The sequence below is a fragment of the Candoia aspera genome, chromosome 4 (genome assembly GCF_035149785.1).
Source record: "Candoia aspera isolate rCanAsp1 chromosome 4, rCanAsp1.hap2, whole genome shotgun sequence".
NCBI lineage: Eukaryota > Metazoa > Chordata > Lepidosauria > Squamata > Boidae > Candoia > Candoia aspera.
The window spans coordinates 36,271,146-36,289,856 of record NC_086156.1 but is presented as its reverse complement, the minus strand read 5'-3'; the positions used below and the strand labels follow the sequence as shown (position 1 = coordinate 36,289,856).

The 18,711-nt window shown below is 39.2% G+C and overlaps 1 protein-coding gene across 1 annotated transcript in view; it reads left to right on the top strand.

Annotated features, from left to right (window-relative positions):
• Positions 1-306: 306 nt before the first annotated feature.
• The window catches only part of ANKRD28 (ankyrin repeat domain 28), a 94,776-nt gene continuing 76,371 nt past the window's right edge, over positions 307-18,711 (top strand). Inside the window, exon 1 of the mRNA XM_063303838.1 lies at positions 307-428. Within this exon, the coding sequence (XP_063159908.1) occupies positions 402-428 (27 nt within the window). The 5' untranslated portion in view covers positions 307-401. The remainder of the gene's footprint in view (positions 429-18,711) is intronic.

Below are 18,711 nucleotides of genomic sequence, written 5' to 3'. Positions count from 1 at the left end.
GCATGTATATTTTCGTCACTCCGAGCTGTCCAATCAGCTTTAGTGAATGACGGACGTTGTAGAAGCGGCATCGATGAAAAGGGGAGGGGGGACGGATTAATTCAACTTCTACTCCCTGAGTAGAAAGACCCTGGGAAGCGCCAGGGAATGTGAGAGAGGGGGTGGGGTGAAAGGGTAAGCCGTGCCACCCCCGCCCCTTCCCGCGCGCTTGGCAGCACCGCACCAGCGCCAGCAGGAGGACGCGAAAGAGGTGGAGTAGTGGGCGGGGCCTGCTGCACGGCCCAGACAGGGGAGGAGGCGGGGCTGCTGGGGAAGGAGTCGTTGGCGGAAGTGAGGAGCCGGAGCGGTGGCTGGAGAGGCGGAGGACAAGGATACCGCAGGCGGGGTAACCTCACCTCACCATGGTTCTCCTCGAGCTGCGCGAGCAGGTGGGTGTTCCCGGGCCGGAGGGGCAGCGGCCGTGCCTTGCTCCCCTTCCCTCAGTCCTTCTGAGGGAGTGAGTCCGGCCGCCTGTTTTCCCTCCTGGGTGAAGGTGACAAGCTGGGGTAGGAAAAAGGAGGCACTATGGCGGCATTGGGAAAGGCGGGTGGTGGGTGGGGTTGTGGTGTTCCTGCCGCGCTGAACGGCTTCAGGCGTGGTGACGGTGCGCGTGGGAGAGGGGGAGGACCGCGAGCGGGAAGGCGTTTGTTTCCCGAGCGATGGCGTGTGCGCCGGCGGGAGTGCTAGAGAGCGCGCCCGCTTGCCAGGGAAACGGCGAGGAGTGGCGGGCTGGCTGTGCCGCTGTTGAATCCACACCCCCTTCCTTTCCTTCCTTCTCTTCACCCCGCGCTTAGTCCCTTGAGGCCCCACCTCCTTTCCCAGGTTACCCTTGCCTGGGCCTAACAGGTGGCAGCGTGTCGTTTCCCCTGCTCTCCTCCCCTCCGATTCAGGGTGTTCTCGTTCCTTCAAGGCCGGAACTACTGCGCGTGCACACTCCTGGCGCACACCCCCTTTTCCAGCCGTGGATCTTGTTGGGATCTTGAATATGTACTCTGTCCCTTATGAAGCTAGGGGTTGCGGAAACCGGACAGAAAGCGATGACCTTTTGCCCTCCGTAGTTACGGCCAAAGCGACTAATCCTACGTCTATCGGCGTAAAACAGCAGAAAAGTGGATCAGACCAAAGGATAATGTAGGTTACTTTATCCCCCCCAGAGTTCAGCCAGGTGTTCTGGGCATCCCTCCATTAGAGACTTACGTTGTTGCTGAATAAATAGTGTATTCGAAGTGAGGAGACTTCTACAAGCACCATTTTGCCTTAGTATTGTATTTGTATCTAAGAGGCTCAAGTAACATATTGGCTGCATCTGCCTTTCAGCCTGCTCTATTTAAAATGGATCTTCTTCTACTCTGACATATGCCCTTAAGTCTGTCCTATCCATTTTAAGGTATTGCTGCTGTACAGTAGGTATGTGGACATCAGATCTGAGACTCTAAGGTCTTCATCAAAACTATCTAAGACCAATCCAATTGAGATTTAGTGAATTGCCAGCGCCAGTATGAAGTTAATAATCAAGGATTTGAACCCAAATTTGCCTGTTCTTGAGCTGAAGTGAGTCTCTGCACTGTTTTTCTGGTTGTCTGTGCTTATAACCCAACACCATATTCTCAGCATCAGTATCCATATCTTTCTGCCCATCCAATGGCATACAGGAGAGAGATCAAGGTTTCTTTTTTTTAAAAAAAGTTAAGTTTCAGAATATAGATAAAATACAAAAAATATAGAGAAAGATTGAACAAAGACTAAAAGAAAAACGATAAAGTGCAGAAATAAAGTGAAATACAAAAGAAGTGACTTCCGACCTTCTCCAGCACAGATACAAATATATAATACATTAACCTCTTACTCTAATTCTAACCGTAATAATGTTTAGAAATAAACATTATTTCTATAAACTATAACAGCCTAATCATCAAAACCCAGAATCAAAACTTGATTTTTTCAGTTACAAGCAGAAAGCCCCAAAGCGGTTTCCACATAGAAACAAATCCAGCCAAATTATTTTCTCTAATCAATGCTGTCAGTTTTGCCATCTCCGCCAGTTTCATTAATTTCACCATCCATTCTTCCACTGTGGGAATTTGTGAATCCTTCCACCTTTGCGCATACAAAAGTCTTGCCTCCGTTGTCATATACAAAAACAAAGTCCCAAATTTTGTTTCAAGTTGTTTATCCATCAAACCCTAAAGAAAAACTTCCAGTTTCAATTGTAAAGTCATCTGAAGAATCTTTTGAATTATAATACATATCTGGTCTCAGTATTTCTTAGCTTTCTTGCAGGTCCACCAAAAGTGGTAAAAAGTACCTTCACATTGGGAACATTTCCAACATACATTTGATACCCCTTTATACATCTTTGAGAACTTATCCAGTGTTAAATACCAATGATACATCATCTTATAAAAGTTCTCTTTCAAATTGTAATTCAATGTAAATTTCAAACTTTTGTTCCACATGTTCTCCCATTGATCAGGCATGATATTATATCCAAAATGTTTTGCCCATTTGATCATACATTGTACATTCTTTAACACAGTCATCCTCCAAATTCATTTGCAGGAATATTTTATACATCTTAGTAATAACATGCTCATCATAGAGATCAAGGTTTCTTTTTACTTTTAAAAAAGTATTTGTTGTAATGTACCCAAACAATAAATTATTAATGTAGCTTTTAAAATGTTTTTTTCCTCTTTTAAATAGTTTTGTTAATGGAAACATTGGCTTTCTTTTCTTCTTAATATACATATTTAGTTTTTTTAACCTAGATAAGCTTACTACATATCAGAAATCCTCAGTTATCCCAGTCATGCCTTTTTGTATGTTTTACCATTTCCTTTTCTGGTCTTGAAAGGTTGAATATTGCCTTACTTATTCTGAATTGATTCAGCCTTCTGGTTTTACCTCTTTACTACCCGTTCTGTATAAAGCTCAGATGTATAACGTGTTTGGGCTATTTTTAAGATTATTCTCTTGCTGAGAATTATTTCACTATGTCTCATGATAGAAATTTCAGCTTCTGTTACCAAAGTTTTTGAATTGTTGTGCATCTCATAGACATGAGAAGTGCTTCAAATAGTGCTGTGTTTTGGATCATTTTGTTCTAAGCAAGTATATGAACTTGCATACATTTCTTCTTGCTTCTAAAATTGTCTCTTAATAAACATTGCTATTTTTGTTTAGAATTCTGGGAACTGCAAAGCAATTCAATAGCTCTGCTGCTATATTGGTAGCTTGCAAACATCAGTGAGTTTAGTTAAGTCCTATATCCTTTAAGCAGCAAGGTTGATACACAGGTGGTAGCATTATAAATAAGAGGATGTAGCATCATAGACAGGCAATCTCCTGAGTCTGTGATTATTCATTCATAGTAATACTACTGATATACCAGCTACAGAGAGGTAATATGGTATCCTAATGGTAGTCAAGCACAAAAAGACTTAATCTATATCTACCCAACAACTGGAAAATGTTGACATGATGTTTCACTACCTTACAATTGTCTTAAGTTGCAACCTTCGAGATAGAATGACATTTTACCACTATCAACAGTGTTTACTGTAGCTTTATTAGCAACTAATTTGCTTCAGGACTTTGTGCATTGAAGAATGTGCCTAATTTACAACAGTGGCTTCATTGTCCAACATCCAGAATGAAGAAATAATCTATAGTTTTACAGCACATTTAGGAAAAGGTCATAGTCTCGTTTCACACATTACAGTAAGTTATGATTTACATAACCAAACCACAATGGCCGCATTCAAACAAGACAAAGTTTGCCCAGTGAGGCCCTTCATTGACACCAGTGTTATCTTTAGATAAGCAGGCAGAATCCATGAAGGAGCAAATCTCTGACTTGAGGGTCCTTCTACACTTGCAGATCCTGTTAGTGCAGCAGGTGAAAGCTGTGGCCTTTGTCCAGCTTCACTGGGTATCCCAGTTGTGGCCTTACCTGTTACAAGAGGATCTTGCTATGGTAACTCATGCCCTTATTACCATTTGGTTAGATTATTGCAATGCACTTTGGATGAGACTGCCTTTAAAGGCCATTTGGAAGATGTAGTTAGTCCAGAATGCTGCAGGCTGTGTGTGCTAATTGGCACTCATTGCTGCGAGCATATCACACCTTTGTTACATGCCCTGCACTGCCTACTAAATTAGGTTTGGGGTGAATTTAAAATGCTGGGTTTGACCTATAAAGCTTTTACTTGCTTGATACATGGGTACCTCCAGGATTGCTTGCTCCAACCAGAGTTGGTCCAGGCTATTAGGTCTTCTAGGGAGAAACTGCTCATAATGCTCCATTTCTGAGAGATAAAGGGTGCTGAAGCCAGTGTCAGTTTCGTAGACCAGCCTTCCTGTGGAAATCATGTTGATCCCCTCCCTGACTGCATTCAGAAAGATGTTGAAAACAGAACTGTTCCAGAGGGGATTCTTAGATTGGGTATCTGTGCTTTAATTTTTGAGTAGTTTTATTCTTGAATTGTTATTTACTGTTCATGCTGATTTTATTCCTATCATGGATTTTTAAAAATCATTTTTCAATAATGTGTTAATGGCTCATAGTAATTTGATTACAGCAGCATATACATGTAATAGATAAATAAATTTGTTGAAACAATATCAAACTATATTTTGTTTTAGCACAACGTTGAACTTGCCCATAGAGAATTTGGGTCAAGCCTTGCTAGGGTATCGTATATATATGAGGAGAAAGTCCTCATATTTTAGGGCTGGGGAAAGATTGTACTAGGAAAAGAAGTATTGGAAACTACAGTGGTAACCAGTACATATACACCATTTTGGTTTGTTGAGGCAGTACACAGAAATTAGAAACTGGCATAGTAGGTACTGTAGTGCATTGTTGAATTGCTTTAAGTTATGCAGTTGAGGCAAAACCTATTCTATGTATATCTGGCATTCGTTTCAGAGGCAAAAAAAATAGTAAGGGCTCACATCTGTAATTCACTAACCACAGGAATGCCCCCACACATCCTGAGCATACTGTATGTCATCTGCTAGCCCTGAGATTCAACTTTAAAAAATAGAAATAACTAGCTCTTATAAGTTCCTGAGAAATAGCACATGTTTCACATACAGGAGATACTAGATGTGAAACCTACATTTGTTTCCCATTAAAAACTCTTGGTGAGGACTCTACAATAGAAACCATAGGAGGGAATGAATAAAACAATGATTTTATTTAGACTGCTATTTGTCTCTCAGGATTTAGATTTCCTTCTATGACATTCACCATCCCATCTAGCTATACTTTTTCTGTGATTTGTATGATTACATATATCTCCTTAGTGATGGTCTCACCATACTCTATTATTTATCTACATAGCTTTCACCTGTAGTAACTGTTCAGTGTTATAACCCTAACAGGATCTGGGGATGTGCAAGCTAATAGAAGTGAGTCCTACAACACTTGAAATAAATTGTAAGGAGTTGTTGTTTATACTTAATCTAGGTGAAATGGAGAAACTTCTGTGGTTTCTTTCTGCTAAGAGACCATCCAGGAAGAAACATAAATGCAGGAAAAAAGAAGAATCCCTGTTACTAAGTCACATTGACAGAGATGAACCATGAAAATTTAAATAGTATTGGTGATGGGGTGGTTTTAAATAGACCCTTGAATGGAGTTGTTAGTCTTGAACTGTTTCTGTAATTGGGTTCATACATCATTCTAAACTATAATGCATCTTGATTGATTTTATTTTCACCTCTTGTGTGAATATAATATTCAAATAATATTCAGAATATAGATAGTATTCTTCATTCAATAATCCACATTTAAGCAAATTATGCCATAGTACAGTGTTTGAACTCAGTCTATATCCTTGATAACTTCATGATAGCAAAAAAAAACACATATTGACTCTGTCTTCATCTGTTTTACTGGCTTTCATAGGCACAAGGGCTTTGTGAGAACAAAAATACGATTCTACAGACACATGTGGTTGGATGCATACTGTCCTCTGCTATTGCTCCTCTTCTTAGGGGCTTCATTTGTGATTTTTATGGCACTGTGACAGGAGAAATTGTTGGAGAATTGTGTAAAGAGAGACATAAGTGGTAAGAATAATCTTTAGTGACTGCATACATAATCCCTCTGGCCAGATACTCACTAAGTATCGTGTGCAAAAGAAAATGATGCCATCTCAGTTCTTGTGCCTCACCCATATTTCTCCGCTGGTGGTGCCTGTACTGTCGACATTTAGGGATCCTCCTTTTGGGAGATAGAATGGTCTGATCTTGTGAGAAATTACAGCAGAACTGTATTGTGGTTTGCTTATGCTTCATCACCACAGCTCTTATGAAAGGACTGATGAGGTACTGTAGTGACAGTATGATGTGCTGGATGTGGTGTCCACTGATAGAGAGCCAACCTACATGAGCAAATTTATAAAAATAAGTCATCTCTTTTCATGTTAGCGCTTAAAATTATAAGATTGTAGTGCCTACCATTCAGGATACTCTTGCCTTACATGCTTCTCGCTCTTGTGTTGCGATTGCTGAATATAGACCCAGAAAGTATTTAGTCTAAGGATGAACATATGGCCTAATCCTGCTCACTAATGTGGGTATGGAATTCATGTAAAAGAAAGCAAGGTAAAGTGTGCTTCTTGAATGGTCAGAGTTTGCTCACTCTTGGTTTTGCAGAATCTGTTTGTAGCCATTTTATTTCTGAGGCATTGGTATTCTTACCCCCACCTCCCCATATGTACTTTAGTGCATATCCAGAACAGAAAGTTATTTTTGATTGTTTTTTTCTAGGATCTTCACAGAACAAAATATGGATTGTATGATAGCCTCCAGGACTATACCAATGAATGCAATAGAATGGTGGCATCATATTTTTTTCCTCTGTGTTTGAAAATTTGAATAGTAAAATACAAAGTGCTTTAAACCTTGGGAACAGATGTCCCCCTTAAGATATGTCTGGCTGAGTTTAAAAGAGCCCTAATACTTGGTTCTCCCCCCAGACTTGGGGTAGAGTGAGTGATGGGGCCTTGTGTTTTATTGTTTTTGAATGGTTGTGGATGGTTGTGTATTTTAGGATTTATTTTACTGTATGCTGCCCAGAGTCATAGAGTTGTGTCACCATATAAATTTAAACAAACAAATATTTTCGGTAAATTCTCAGTACCTTATAAATCGCTGTCTAAGATCCCATAACTCAAATTTAAGAATTCATGACTTGGGGTTGTAATGTGGGGGTCTGGTGTATTCTGGTGATTGAAAATAAGTACCATAAGTGCAACTCCTCCAGACCTTCCAAAATGTTGCCCATACTTGCCATACAATTCTAAAAAAGGAAATACTAACAACTTGTTGTTACAGGACCAGGCTGATGTAGAATGCTCCATCCTTTTGTTAAGTGCCTTTTCATCATTGTTCCTATTGCAGAAATTTCTTTTATATATTTTATGTAGACTCAAAGCCAGAGTGATTCACTATTTTTTATCTTAGGATCAATGATGGGGTAACCCTTTGCTAGTGATGTTTTTGTTGCATGTATATCCTCTTGTCCATCTGACATATTTTCTGTCCTATCATTACTGCAGTTATCTCAATAACATACTTCACATGGTACACTTTTTCAAGAAGGATTTCCATGTATGGAAAAACATGGAATGTGCATATATGGTTTATGCTAAAACACTCACTTTGGACTTTTTTCTTGCATTCCATAAGTAGATATACATACACTTTTTGTTCCAGAGTGGCATTTAAGTAGCAGAACTTCCATCAGCAAGTGTATGTTATACCTAGATATGCTAAGTCTTAGAAAAATACAAGAATGTTTAAATAACCAGACTTAATATTTAAGTGACTTAATGTGTGTCCTGCAGGGCAAGTATGATGAATTGTTCCTATTTGTTTTTATAAATTAAGCTCAAGTACTTGTTTGAAAGGGATTATATTGTCTAATTATGCATTATAACATACAGCAAAAAGATTGCTTAAAATACGTTTTATAGTGGCTGAATGGTTCTCCTTCCTGAGAGATCAGTTCCAATAGGTGGGGGAGGAGAGGTCAAGCCTATCTTATGAGGTGGCATAGGGCTTAGTCTTTTCCCTCTTACTATTATCCCTTTCCCCCTCATTATTATTATTAAATATCTACATAACGCCCTTGGCTGAAATAATTTGTCAATGTGGGGGGGGGGCGATATTATCAATACAGTGATGATACCAAGTTTTATATCTCTGTCTGAGATTGGACAGATGATGTGGTAGAGATCCTGACTCAAGGCAGTTAGAGTCTGGAGAAGAGAAGTAGACTTAGTGACAGCCGTGTGTAAGGTAGACCAGACTAAGAAACCAGTGCCACATAGATCAGGCAACAGCTATAGTAACAAATCTTGCAAGTCTGAATATGCTTCTCCCATACTTATCTTTATCTTCATATGAACCAGGGAGAGCCTTGTCTGAAACATTTTCTCAAGTTATTTTCTTGGACTGGACTCAAGCCCCCTTATCTGACTGTTATTTGGTTGCGGTTCTTCTCTTCTTCAAGGCTATTCCCTATGCCCTCTACATCTAGGTTGAACCCTTGGAAGACAGAAAGATGATGGATACAAATGCCTTGTGACTCCGGAAATGGTCCATTTATAGTTCTGGATGAGGTCACACTTCCCTGTACAAAGCTGGTTCACAAACTCCGGCTTCTCTTGGACTTGTTCCTACTTGAGCAGCAGGTGGAGACTGTGGCCAGAAGAGATTTTGCATAATTACATCTAGTGTGTCAGTTACAACCTTTCCTAGACTAGGAGGCATTGTAGTAGTCACATGCCCTTGTCACCTCATACTTGATAAACTATTGCAAATTGGTATATATGGGGATGTTCTTGCTTAAACTGGCTCATTTTGCAGCAGCCTAGATAGTGATGGACACATCTAGATTTGCCAGTGTAATACTTTTACTCCAAGAGCTCCACTGGCTGCCAGTCAGCTTCTGGATGCAATTCAAGGTGCTGATTACCTTTAAGATTCTACATGGGTCAGGGTTTGGTTATCTCCAAGACCACCTGGTCCGTATTGAATCTGCCCAACCTGTAAAATTAAGGAGAGAAGCCTGCTGAGAATCCTGATACCTAAGGAGTTCCATCTGCATGGATTTCTTAGTTGGGCCTTCTCAGTGGTGACTTGCCTTCTGTGGAATTACTTGCTCTCTTATATATGAGAGCCAGTTTGGTCTAGTGGTTAAGGCAACAGGCTAGAAACCAGGAGACTGGGAGTTCTAGTCCTGCCTTAGGCATGAAAGCCGGCTGGGTGACCTTGGGCCAGTCACTCTCTCTCAGCCCAACCCACCTCACAGGGTTGCTGTTGTGGGGAAAATAGGAGAAGGAAGGAGTATTAGGTATGTTCACCGCCTTGAGTTATTTATAAAAATAATAAATGCGGGATATAAATTAAGTAAGTAAGGACAACCATCACCCTGATGAGTTTCCATAGAGAGGTGAAAGCCTAGTTCTGGAAGAGAGCATTTGAGAGATGTTAAGATTAGGTTTATCCCTATTGGATTGCCCCATTATGGTATCCATTGTGATCTGTTCCTTTTGTTGTTTTGATCTTTTTATGTTATAGACTATTCTAAAGCTGGTTGGAACGAAGCAACATAGAAATCTTAGTAGTAGTAGTAATAATAATAATAGTAATATAGAATATAAGTTCTTGTCCATGATGTGTAAACAAAGTCATTGCCATGGACTTGTACAGCCATAAGTAACTTGTTTTACATTTAATAATTCAGAAAATTAAACTTCTTTTAAAATCAGAGGTTATTTGGAAGTACTTTACCTAGTTTTCTGACTGGGCAATCAGTGGCGTCATTGATTTTAAAAACAGTACGTTTTCTCTGAAGTGGATGCAGGAAAGAAGAGAGGAGAGAATTTGATGCTTTTTTGTGTTCTAAGAACAAGGATTTCTGGAGTGGTATTGTTACCTCTGAATTGAATCTGCTATCATGAAACTTTGCTAATTTAATTTGCGGCTTATTAAGTAAACATCATTTGTGTATTCTGTATTATGTTTGAACATTTTTACATTAGTGTACGTAGTAGCAGTTGATTTTTGTTGATCTTCAAGACTATGGAAGCAGTGTCTGGGGAAAGGTTAGAATTTAGGGGGGAGTGAGTTTCTGTCTTGGTTTTTTTCATGCTTGAGTCTTAACGGCTCCTAAAGTTGTTTTTCTTCCCACAGACTGTCTACAGTAGGGATATATCACAAGGCCAAATTCCTCCTTGATGAACGTTAAGGAATCAAACCCATAATATTGCAGCAATATTGTCATTCTTAACTGATTTTAATACCAAACCATCAATTGAATTTTAATCTCATAAACCCGGTACAGGTGTTATGCTTGGACAAGGAAGAATACAATTATATAGAGATTGAACTAGTTCAGCCTCTTCACTCCATGCTCTTCCTTCACTGAACAGAAATCACCATGTGATTGAGAACTTTTATAAAGAAGTGTTCATAATTGTCCAGAGAGTTTTGAGATCAAATGAATGTTAATTGAAATTTCTTTCAGTTTTTTCCACTGAACCCAGTAAGATTGGCAGCAAGGAGAATGGGGCTGGTCTTGTGGGTCAGTGGTTTCAGATGAAGCCCTTGTATGCATAGTGTACCCAGTTCAGGCATAATTCAGAACAAGAGTATTATTTACCAGCCCTTTATCATTTCCCCTATAGCATGTGGCGTTCCCCAATCTGGCACCTCTGCAATTCCCAGAAATCCCAGCCAGTATATTAGCAATGAATTCTGGAAATTGCAGTCCCAGTATATTTGGAAGATGCCAGAATCAGAAAGATGGGCATGCAGAATCTCCTTGTCTTCAGTTCTGTGTTCTTTTAGATTCTTTGGTTGGTGGTTGTTTTTGCTGCTTTCTTTGCTGTTTTCTTTGTTGTGTAGCTGTCAAGGATTCATTCCAACACCACTATAAAATGTGCTCTTGCTTACTCTTGGCTGCACATTCCCAAGAAAATACAAGAAGGTTAGATAAGTAGCCTTACTGTAGAGATTTAGGAAGACTAATACGGAGATATGCATATTAAGATATTCTGTGTAAAGCACAAAAAAACTGCCCTATGTTTGTCAGTTTCGCATGGTTTTTTTCCTTGAACCACCAATAACCAGATTGACCCAGATTCAATAGACGCAAAACATCGGAAACTTAGACAGTTAGTTAGGTTTTTTTATCTCCCTTCAGTGGCTGGGGGGAGACTTTTACAGTTAGTCCTTGATTACTGACTGACTCATTTAACAACCATTCAAAGTTACAATGGTGTAAAAAAAAGTTTGCGACCAATCCTCACATTTATGATTGTTGCAGCATCCCGCGGTCACATGATTACCATTCAGGCACTTCACAACTCGTGCATGTTTATGACCATCGCAGCGTCCTGCGTTCATGTGATTATTTGTGTGCTTTACAACTGGCTTGTGACAAGCAGACAATAGAGAACGTGGAAGTAAAATTGTAAGTCGCAATCATGTGATTTTTTTGCTTAGAGAGATTTCCAGAAGGCTAATAGGTTCAGGCTAATTTACTCAGAAGTTCAAATGACCTCAATAAAGTCTATTCAATATTTCCCTATTTTATACTTATTCCAAAAGCATGTCATATTTGCTAATAAATAGTGGCAATATTTGAATAAATTTCAGTCAGAGCAATTTTCCCCACTTATACTAACCATTAATCCCACAAAACATGTATTTTAGTTTTCCAGTGTTTGTGATAACAGTGGGAATTAAATCAGTTTCTTAAATTTCTCACATATGTATGCCTTAAGAAATTTGAATAATAAACCAACAGTAAGATTCATTGTGAAAGATTGTTGGAATATTTGTTTAAATGTCTTTAATACATTTTACTAAAAAGACTAATTAATTTGGCATTGCCAACAGAGTACCAATTTATTTACCAACTTGCCAACATAATTTTGAAAGATTACAAATAACATTATATAAACTTATCAGACCATAGTACCAGCTATGAATTATCTGTGTGTCATTTCTGGATGCTTAGCTGAAATAGATTTACAAAGCCTTTTATGTCTCAAAGAGTTTCCATGAAATTCATTAAGTTCAAATCCCAAATCATCCTTCCAAGGATTTCTAAGATTCTCAAAAAAGCTGTCATGCTTAGTATCATAGCTTTTTAAGAACAGAAAATATGCTGTTGCGTTTGACATAGATTGATCTTAAATGTTATTAATATTCTTAATTGGTGAGAACTGTATCATTTCTGAAGGAATGACTGAACCTGACCCTTTTGAAATCAAGCTAGAACTTGTGACAAGTCCTCAGACTTATAAAGCCAGATTTGGGTATGAATTGGAGATAGTAAATACTAGTTATTTAATATCAGAATCATCTTAAACATTTGATTTAATAGGTATGAAAAAGTAGGGGCTCCTAGAGAACAATTATTGTAATCATCTTCTCTTTTACAAACCATATTGAAATATCTACCTCCAGAATGTAATATTAGTGGTTAGTGTTGTTGAAGAATAAATTGAAGAATAATGACTCCTTATTAGCATGGAATTAAAAATTAATCAGTGTCAAACAAAGATGGATTTCCTCACATCCTCATTTCTGATGGGAATGTTTTAGTATAATAAAATACTTAATATAAATAATCTTGATAAACTTAATACAATATATTAATATTAATATATCAATATATTAATAATAAATACTTGATAAACTTAATAAAATATTCAGTACTTTGATATTGAAAATCAAAAGGTAAAGATACCCTTGAGTTGAGCTTGTCAACTACATAAACTATGCAGTTTTCTTGGCAGTGGTATAGAACTGGTTTGTCACTGCCTTCTGAGAATTTTTTTTACTACCCTATTATTTTTCAATAATAATAATAATAATGTCCTGTAATTTCCTTATGGTCTCCGGTCCAGGTACTAATCAGGCCCAGCCCTGTTTAAGCTTCCAAACCCAGGCAGATCAGTCAATTACTGCTACTTGCTAAGGTCTCCATAAAGATGTGATGGGTTGTCTTTTAGAGAATGGGAACACTGAGGAGTTAGACCACCTCAGAAAAAGTTCCTTAGTTCAGGGGAGGGGGGAAACTTTACAAAGAGACTCAGAATAACTCTGCCTTACAGTAATTATGCTGTAAAATTTTACAGTGCCCTTTGGGACGGACATGCAGACAGAGTGATTTATTGGTCGGAAACACCTCTGCCATCAGTGTGGCCTGTTATTGGGCTAGAGCTATATAAATGTTATATTTTTATTAAATGTTTTTAACTTTTTAAATTTTAAGTAATACTTTCCCCCTTTGTATTTCCTGCATTTCTGACATGAAACGAGATCAGAGTAATTACACTAATTATAAGTTGATCTGGAGACTTGTTTTGACAGCTTTCAAGATTCTTTTACATTACCCTACTAACAAAGACATTTCCAGAAATCCAAGCAGTCCTTGTTTCTGAGTTTACCAGCTTTACGTTGCTTGACATTAATCTTGAAAGCCTTCTTATTCCTTACTCTCTCATCTGAGATGCATGCAATGCAGCTTTCTGAAGTTAGAGTACAGCTACAAATCCTCAAGATACCCCATTATCTGTAGAACATGTAGCAGAGGTATTATTGCAATATAGGTAGCAGATAGATACATAGACTAGAAACTTGCATAATGTTATGATGTAGATAAGATAGCATTTGGGTCAAGGTTTACTTTAACCTGGAGAAGCCCTGCAGGTCACTTCCCTACCAGTGATATTCCAATCTGTGGAAAAATTGGAAGGGGAGGGCTCAGGATCGATTCTTAACCTTCAATACCCTGTGTAAACTATTTATGTGGGCAGGACAGCAGAATTACTCACAGAATGGATCAAGGTGGCATTTGTTCTCAGCATTTTGAAATGAAGAGTGGCTAGGTGAGGTCTTCCACTCATTGAAAATAGTGATGCCATCATGGATAAATTTTGAGATTTTATGCAGAAGTTTACAGCTACCTTTGACAGTGCATTAGAAGAGTGACTGCTAATTGGAGGATTTGTATATTGTGGCAAGAAGGATGTCAATTATGTAAGTATATAGCAGATTTTCTGTTATATACCAGAATGTGCACTGGAATGATTTTGCTTTGTTTGACCAGTTTTGGAAAGGCCTTATCAGTGAACTGAGGGATGAATTAGTGCAGAAGGGCACACCAGAAACACTAGAAGAGTTATTTCAATGTTATGTAGTGATTGATGGCAGGCTGGAAGAGTTGAAGCATACAGGAAATAAGAAGATGGTTTCACAGACTTTCTTCTGTGAAACATGAAGTGGTACAAACACATAATCCTTATATTCCCTGGGAGCAAGGAGGTATTTCTTTTTTCTCCCAGAATTAACATTACTGTTAACAATATCAACAGCACCAGTTGCAGGCATTGGACTTTTTTCCTTCTCTCCCTCCTATGCCATTGGCCAAATCCCTTACTTGTCAAAAAAATATGCAGTTTTTTGCTGATGTTTTTGGAGAAGAGAAAGTTGACCTTGCCGCCTCCACATGGGGCATGTGGCTGTACTATCACCTGGCTACCTGTAGCCCAGATCCCAGCTAAATGGCAATATTTAAAGAGTTAGCAGCTTTAAAGGAGTTTTGGGATGACAATCTGAAGAAAGGATTTACTCATCCTTTATCTCCTGTGTGTATTTCGCTGTTTTCTATAAAAATACTATAACACTTCTTTAAGACTTGTTGATGTCTATGGATTTCTCAATTCTGTAATCATTAGCAATCATTACCCACTTTGTTTTATTTCAGACCTGCTGAACTTCAGAAGGAACTAGATGGAACTTGAGAGGAGCTTAAAATTTAATTTGGGTGAAGGAGGGCCATGAATATTTAATGTCCTTTGACACTTTCTTGAAACCTTTTAGTTTTATTAATGGTCTTTTCCAGATTGATGAATATTTTTGGATATTCTGGACAAATATGTGATAGTTTACCTGGATGACTTTTTTTTTTCTGAAGATCCTTCTCTTCATTCTACTCACATTAGAAATGTGCCTAACCAAATAGAAGCTCTATGCTAAGTTAGGAAAGTGTGCATTTGATCTTCCTGGCTTGGACTATTTAGGTTATCAACTCTCTAGAGAAGGGATGCAGATGAATCCTGCAAACATGTAATCCATCATATGTTAAAGATGTTGTACATTTGGGGGGCTTTACCAAATTGCACAGGTGCTTCATTCCTAATTTTGCTAAGCGTACAAGGCCATTAACTCAGCTTCTGAAAAGAGTGCTAGTTTAACTAGGTCACTGAAGAACAAGCAGTCTTTTAGGTTTTGAAACTCAGTTTTTCCTCCCAGTTTCTGCTCCACTTTCTGGATCCCCACCAACCCCTTTTAATGCAAATTGATACCTCAAATTTGGTTTTGGGTGCTGTTTTCTTCAGACTGGGGTGGGATGGGGATAGAGACCTATTGTCCCATACATTTTATTCTAGACCGGGCCTGTACAACTTGTAGAGGGGAAAGGGCCACACTTAAAAATTAAAAATAATTGGGCTGGAAAGAAATACTGTACCTGGCACGCTGATAAGCTGTTTGGTGGCTAGTGGAGTGGCAGCACTGCTAGAGCTGGCAGCAGTGGTAAGGCTGGAAATCATTGGAGGCACTCAGCAGCATGTCTTTCAGGGCAGTGGCAGCGAATTTACTGACTTTTTTAAAAATGTGGCAGGTAACTTGGTAGGCCGCATGTTATACAGACCTGGCCTAGATGCTTTCACCCAGTGGAACAGAACTATGATATCTTCAATAAGGAGTTGTTAGCAATAAAAGCAGCATTTCTACAATGGAGACATTTCCTAGAGGGAGTGGCCCACCCTGTGCAGGTATGAAGAGATCACAACAATTTGGACCACCTACAGAAGGCTCAGACCTTTACCCAACATCAGATCAGGTGGGTACAACTTTTCTCTCACTTAAACTTCTAAATTACTTACGTTTCCTGCCAACAAAATAAGCCACCAGATTCTCTGTCATGCAAGCACATAACATTCTCTGTCTGGGCCTTCCTGCCACAATCTTGAAACTGAACAATTTTGCCCTACCCAGGAGAAAACACACCTGAGATATTAGGGATGGAGAGTCTGCAGTAGATCTATTGGATTTGTTTACAACAACAGCGCCCATATGTCAGGGCTCAGATGGATGACCTCTGAGGATACCCTCAGACTGATTCTTTTCCTATTTATTTATTAATTTATTGCTCACATTTATATGGCCACCCAATTCACACAAGGCGATTCTGGGTGGCATACAACAGTGAGGTAAAAACAGTGAATAAATAAAAACAATCACAAGTTAAAAAGATGTTCTGTGGCTGGGTGATAACTTTTCACAACTGCTGCTTGTATGTTCTTTGGGAACAGGTATCACAGCTTTACCACAACAAAAAGACTGTGGGGCATGGGGGAAGTTGTTAAGATGTTGCATCTTTTGCTCAGAGAGTTTTGGTTACCATGGGTGAGAGCAGTTGTCAATGACTGTGTCTTTGTGTCATGTCTGTTAATGAGCCAAGGCTGTCACTACTAAGCCAGTCCACTCCTTTCCCCCTCCAGACCATGGGACACAGCTTCCATGGACTTTATTACTGCTGTCCTAAATATACAAGGTGTTGCTGGCTTTAACATTTTCTGGTCAGACATCAAAGAGGGTATATACAGGGAAAGATGCCAGTATGATTACAGTTAATAGAAGTTTATTAATAAAGTCCCAATACGTACAGTTTTGGAGAGGTCTTACCTCAAATGGCTGTGGTGAGCCCAGGTAGTGGTGAGAAAGGAATTCCGTAGAATCGATTCGCAGAGGGGTTGTTTTTGTTGGGCAAGTTCTACAGGTAGTCCTCACTTAATGATGGTAATTGGGACTGGCAACTCCATTGCTGTGTGACATGGTGTAAAGTGCAACATCACATGACTGTTACAGAGATAGCTAGTAAAGAAGAGGGGGGCCCTCTCCAGGGGGAAAAGTGCCTGCACAGTACTGAATCTCCTTGCTTCCCAATCAAGAGGTCCAGAAAAGAACTGCCTTAGCTTTCTGGACTTTTCTGGTAGCGTTTGCTAGTGCCTTTTCAGTTTAGCGGGAGTTTGCATTGTAGAGTAGAACAATAAGCACTAGAGCTAAATCTTCTGATCTCAGCGTGGTTCTTAGCTTTATATTCCTGACAATGACCACACCAACTTATGATGGCAATTGTGGCAGTCCCAATTGCCGTTGTTAGGTGAATCCCGCAAGGTTGCAGCTTCCTGTGGTCATGTGATCGCCATTTGCAGTCTCCTGCCAGCTTCCCTGGTGACTTTGCTTGTCGGAAGCTGGCAATGAAAGTTGCAAATGGCAATTGTGACCATGGGATGCTCCTATATTGTAATTGCGAGCCAGTTGCCAAGTGCCCAAATTGCGATCACTTGATTGTGGGGGCGCTGTGATGGCTGCAATTATGAGGACCCATTGTAAGCCCCTCTCATTCAGAGCTGTCATACCTTTGGTCACTGAATGAGTGGTCATTCAGTGAGGACTACCTGTATAGCCTTTCATCCTCTCTCTTCCCCATTACCCCCAGAGTTGCTTGGTTTAGGCATCAGCAAAGGAATGTAACTTGTTAGTAACAATTAGCTACATTGCTAAGTGTCTAGCAGGTATTGGGTGCTCAGTTAAGATAAAAGTGGGAAATAATTATATAACTTGTATTATATAACTTATAATTATATAATACAATTCTAGAAGAATATTTTGGTTGTTATGTATCCTATCTTAATTTACCTGATTTGTTGTGATCTGCAGAAATTGCTTATAACAACTCTCTGTTGTCTCCCAAGCAATTAATGGGTATAACTCATTCCATTTGCCCTGTAGAACTTCTGCCTCCATTGTTCCTTGAGCCTTTGGTTTTCTCCAACAGAGGTAGGTACCACAGCTCCTCTTAAGGGAACAGCTGGATTTGGGCAAGGCTGCTTATAAAGAGAGCAGATGCACATAAGCAAGAAAGAATCAGGATTGCTTTGGGGGATTTGGTGTGGCTTTCTGCTAAATTTTATCTTCCTTGTGCCCACCCAAGAAACTGGACTTAAAGTTTATTAGCCCCTTCCCCATGGCTGCTCAGATTAGTTCCTGTCATGAGTAAGGATGGCGAGCAGGGGGCTCTCACCCAGACTGTCAAGCGCATGCGTAGCACTGAGGAACTGTTCAGCCATTCAAAGAGACACAGATCGGGACCGCCTTAACCTTTGGGGTTTATATGGCTGGGTTTTCCCACGCTTTCTCAGTTTGTTAGGATTCTTGTTAAGTACTACTAATAAATATTAGAGACCAAGTCCTCGCCTCAGTGTGTTTCCTGGTAATCAGGACAGTTCCTCTTGTTTCTTTTTTAGACTTGTATTCTATCTGTTCTCTATTCTTTATTTTGTGTTTTAATTATATCTTGAAAATTAGCAAAGCTTTATGGGAAAAAAAGGAAAATGATCCAAGGCTACATATTTGTGTGTGGCAAAAGTATGTGAACCTCTAGGATTATCAGTTCATTTGAAGGGGAAATTAAAGTCAGGAGTTTCAATCAATGGAATGATAATCAGGTGTGAAAGTGGGAGGTTGTGCCTTATTTAAAGAACAGAATTCTGGATATTCACTATCAAA